This window comes from Pteropus alecto, unplaced genomic scaffold (assembly GCF_000325575.1).
Source record: "Pteropus alecto unplaced genomic scaffold, ASM32557v1 scaffold3, whole genome shotgun sequence".
Taxonomy (NCBI): Eukaryota; Metazoa; Chordata; class Mammalia; order Chiroptera; family Pteropodidae; genus Pteropus; species Pteropus alecto.
Genome location: NW_006442484.1, coordinates 34,781,777 through 34,784,836, shown reverse-complemented (window position 1 = coordinate 34,784,836; position 3,060 = coordinate 34,781,777). Strand labels below are relative to the sequence as shown.

Below are 3,060 nucleotides of genomic sequence, written 5' to 3'. Positions count from 1 at the left end.
GTGCGGCACGCTGCGGTCTGTGCCTGGCCCGGGGCCCGCGCCCGCTCCCGGGTGGAAGCGGGCCTTGGCGTAGTTGCTTACGAACTGGTCCTGCAGGAAAGAGCCGGCCATAGCGTAGCGGGCCCCGGGCACGATCTGCGAGCGCGGGGAGTCGTTGGGCGAGGGGGTCAGGCGGTCCATGTCGCAGCCAGTGTAGATCCTGCGAGGGAAGGAGAGAGAACGGAGGGGTGGCGCAGAGGTCCCTTCGGTGGACAGAAGAAAAGGCCACCACTTTCACCCACCGCCCGCATTCTCCATTGGAACTTGCCGTCCAGGATAGAGACAGACAAAAGGTCACAGGCCCGCGTCTTCCCCAAAGTCAATTGTGAAATTATAAAGGGACCAAATTGTCTACTCAGGGACCTAAAAATGATACATATAAGAAGGCTTCCCTCGTCCTATGTTCTCACCCGCCAAGTGTACAGGGGATCGAGAGAGGAGGCCAGCAGCAGATTCCCATTCTACATCTCCAATACGTGGACACATTAAGGCGGTTTAACCCAAGGACTAAGGCGTTATTTGCACAGTGGGCCTTTCCTCTGCAGTGAGAGTTTCTGAGCAAAATTTCTGAACAAGGCACCCATTCCTCCACCCTGTTAAGACAGCTTTCTTCCATTTGACATACATGGAGGCAGTACAGGTAGTGATCATCAGACCGGCCTTCACCAGTCTTCCGAGACCCAAGGATTGCTGCTGGAAGCCTCCACAGTACTGACTTGTTTCCCCAGTGTGATCCTTTAACCCCCACCTCTAGCAATTACTACCTGGAAACAAAGTCAACAATCAATAGAATTATTTTATTCAGACCTTTTCTCCCCACCGTTTGATCCCTCGCTGGTAAAAAACAAACAAACAACTTTGGGGCAAACTCTTACAGTGCAGTTATCAATCTCCTCCAAGCACTTTCCCACTAATAATAGTCAACCCTTATACAACTTGACTGCATGCCAGGCACTTATCGTCTAGGACTGTACAGATAGTGATTTATTTAACCATCGCAACAATCCTTGGAGTTAGGTACTATCATCACCCCCACTTTTCAGATGAAGAAACTGAGGCAAAGGGAAGTTAAATAATTTACCCAATCAGTAATTGCCCAGACAGCAATTGTGTTACTGGGAATTACCTTAGATAAAATAATGAAAGATTAATTCTAGGCCCTGGGCCTAGAAAATCCCATTAGAATTGAGAGGGAGGAAACCAGAGACTGAATCAAGATTGGTAGAAGTGTTCTCTCATACACATACACACATGCCTCTTTTTTTATTTAGCTCACACATAAATGTTTTAATCTTTAATCAACAGACTGTTTTGAAAGAGAGCCTCAGTCTTGTCAGACCTTAATCCTTTGGGAAGGAGATTCCCTGGTGAGTGGCCAAGCAGCCCTCTAGTCCCCCTGAACTCTCGCTGCTCTCCCTTTTTTCCCCAGAAGTGAGCCATGCCCAAACAACCTGCATACCAGTGGAAAAAGGAAAGTGTCATAAAGCATTTTAGTCTTTCCTAACCCCTAAAAATCTAAAGCATCCTTTCATATAGGTAAAGAAGCTTTTCATGAAAAATATATAGTGACTTAAGAATAAAAGGAAAGTGGCTTTTCTAACAGAAGTCAGCTAGAGGAGGGGTAGGTGAGGGTTACGCTGCGGCTGTTCAGTCCATTGTGCTTACTGCACAAAATTTCCCTCCTGAAATTTAATTCCAGTTTCAAATAAGAGAAGTAGAGGGAGGCAGGGAGGGAACATAACCAGCAAGATGCAAATATCTTCTCTGTTTACCACTACAGTGTTTTAAAAGAAAAAAAAAAAAAAAAGCAGCCTGCAAAAGATACAGTCTAGATGCCCATCTAGGTCCCAATCCTCTTGGGATTACTGAATTGATTTGTACAAAATAAAATGCTTTGGAACAGATGTTTACAACAGAATTAAAAGCTCAAAATCTACCAGACCCCCGAGTACAGAGACCAATATCTCTGGTCTCCTGGGTCACATACTTTTCATTGTGCTGGTGCCACCTTTTTAGACTATGAGGACTAGAGTTAGCCAAGTTTTTATTCTGGGGAATCATTGATGATGCTTGCTTCCTTTGAACTACTTTTGAGGGATGCACATGATGGTTATAGGCAGTAATATCAATGTCTCTCTTTTCTACTTGTTATAAAAAATATCAGGAGGGAAGGTTGCTATTTACCTGGAGATGGAAGAGACAGCCACTTGTCTCTTTTGCCATAAATTTAATGGTTTTTTAGTCAAAGACATCTCCAACTTTGCAGATCTATTCCAGGACTTAATGCAAGCTGTGAAACTAAAATGTATGTGTCCTTCCCTTTTATGGTCAGAAAAAAGTGTGGGAATCCCACAATCCAGATTTAGATTTTGCTATATAACACTATCTGAGCTCTCAGGTACCATACCTGGACTCTGAGCAAGAATGCTAGAACAAACCCACAAAGCACTCAGTGTACACCTACTGTTACCCCCAGAGGACAGCATTTTGATAGAAAAGAAATGGAGATAGGTAAGGGAGAGTTGGAGAAAAGGAACCAACACATTTAATTAAAACACATCTAAGAGTAAATATTTTTCTCTTAAAGTTTATAAATAATACAGAGCAACAGCACCTGGTTCCTTTCCCCAAAGCCTGAAGTGACTATAATAGCGGCTCTGCTTATGAACTTGCCTGTGGTGAGTGCACTTTTTTATTCAGTCCATAGTAAACTCGCACAGGAAAAGCTATTACACAAAACTTGGAAATGGGTAAATAAAAGTCACATATGCCAAGGAAACTGTAACAACTGCCAGAGCCACATGCACTTTCAGGCAGAATCCGGCAGTTTCAGACACAGACAATCTGAGCTGAGCATCTGCAGTGCCACATAAACTCCCTCACCCGGGAACCAGGGCAGCTTCCCCAGCCAGCCAGCCAGCCCTAGAGGCCCGCCAACAATTTTGTAATTCATAAGAAAGCTAAAAATAGGTGAAGGAAACCTTTGACCAAAACCACTGAAGTACTTAGCCAGAAAGTCGC

The 3,060-nt window shown here is 44.3% G+C and overlaps 1 protein-coding gene across 1 annotated transcript in view; it reads right to left on the bottom strand.

Annotated features, from left to right (window-relative positions):
- TBR1 (T-box, brain 1) overlaps nucleotides 1-3,060 on the bottom strand; it is a 7,710-nt gene that overhangs the window by 655 nt on the left and 3,995 nt on the right. Inside the window, 1 exon segment of the mRNA XM_025039246.1 lies at nucleotides 2-199. Within this exon segment, the coding sequence (XP_024895014.1) occupies nucleotides 2-199 (198 nt within the window).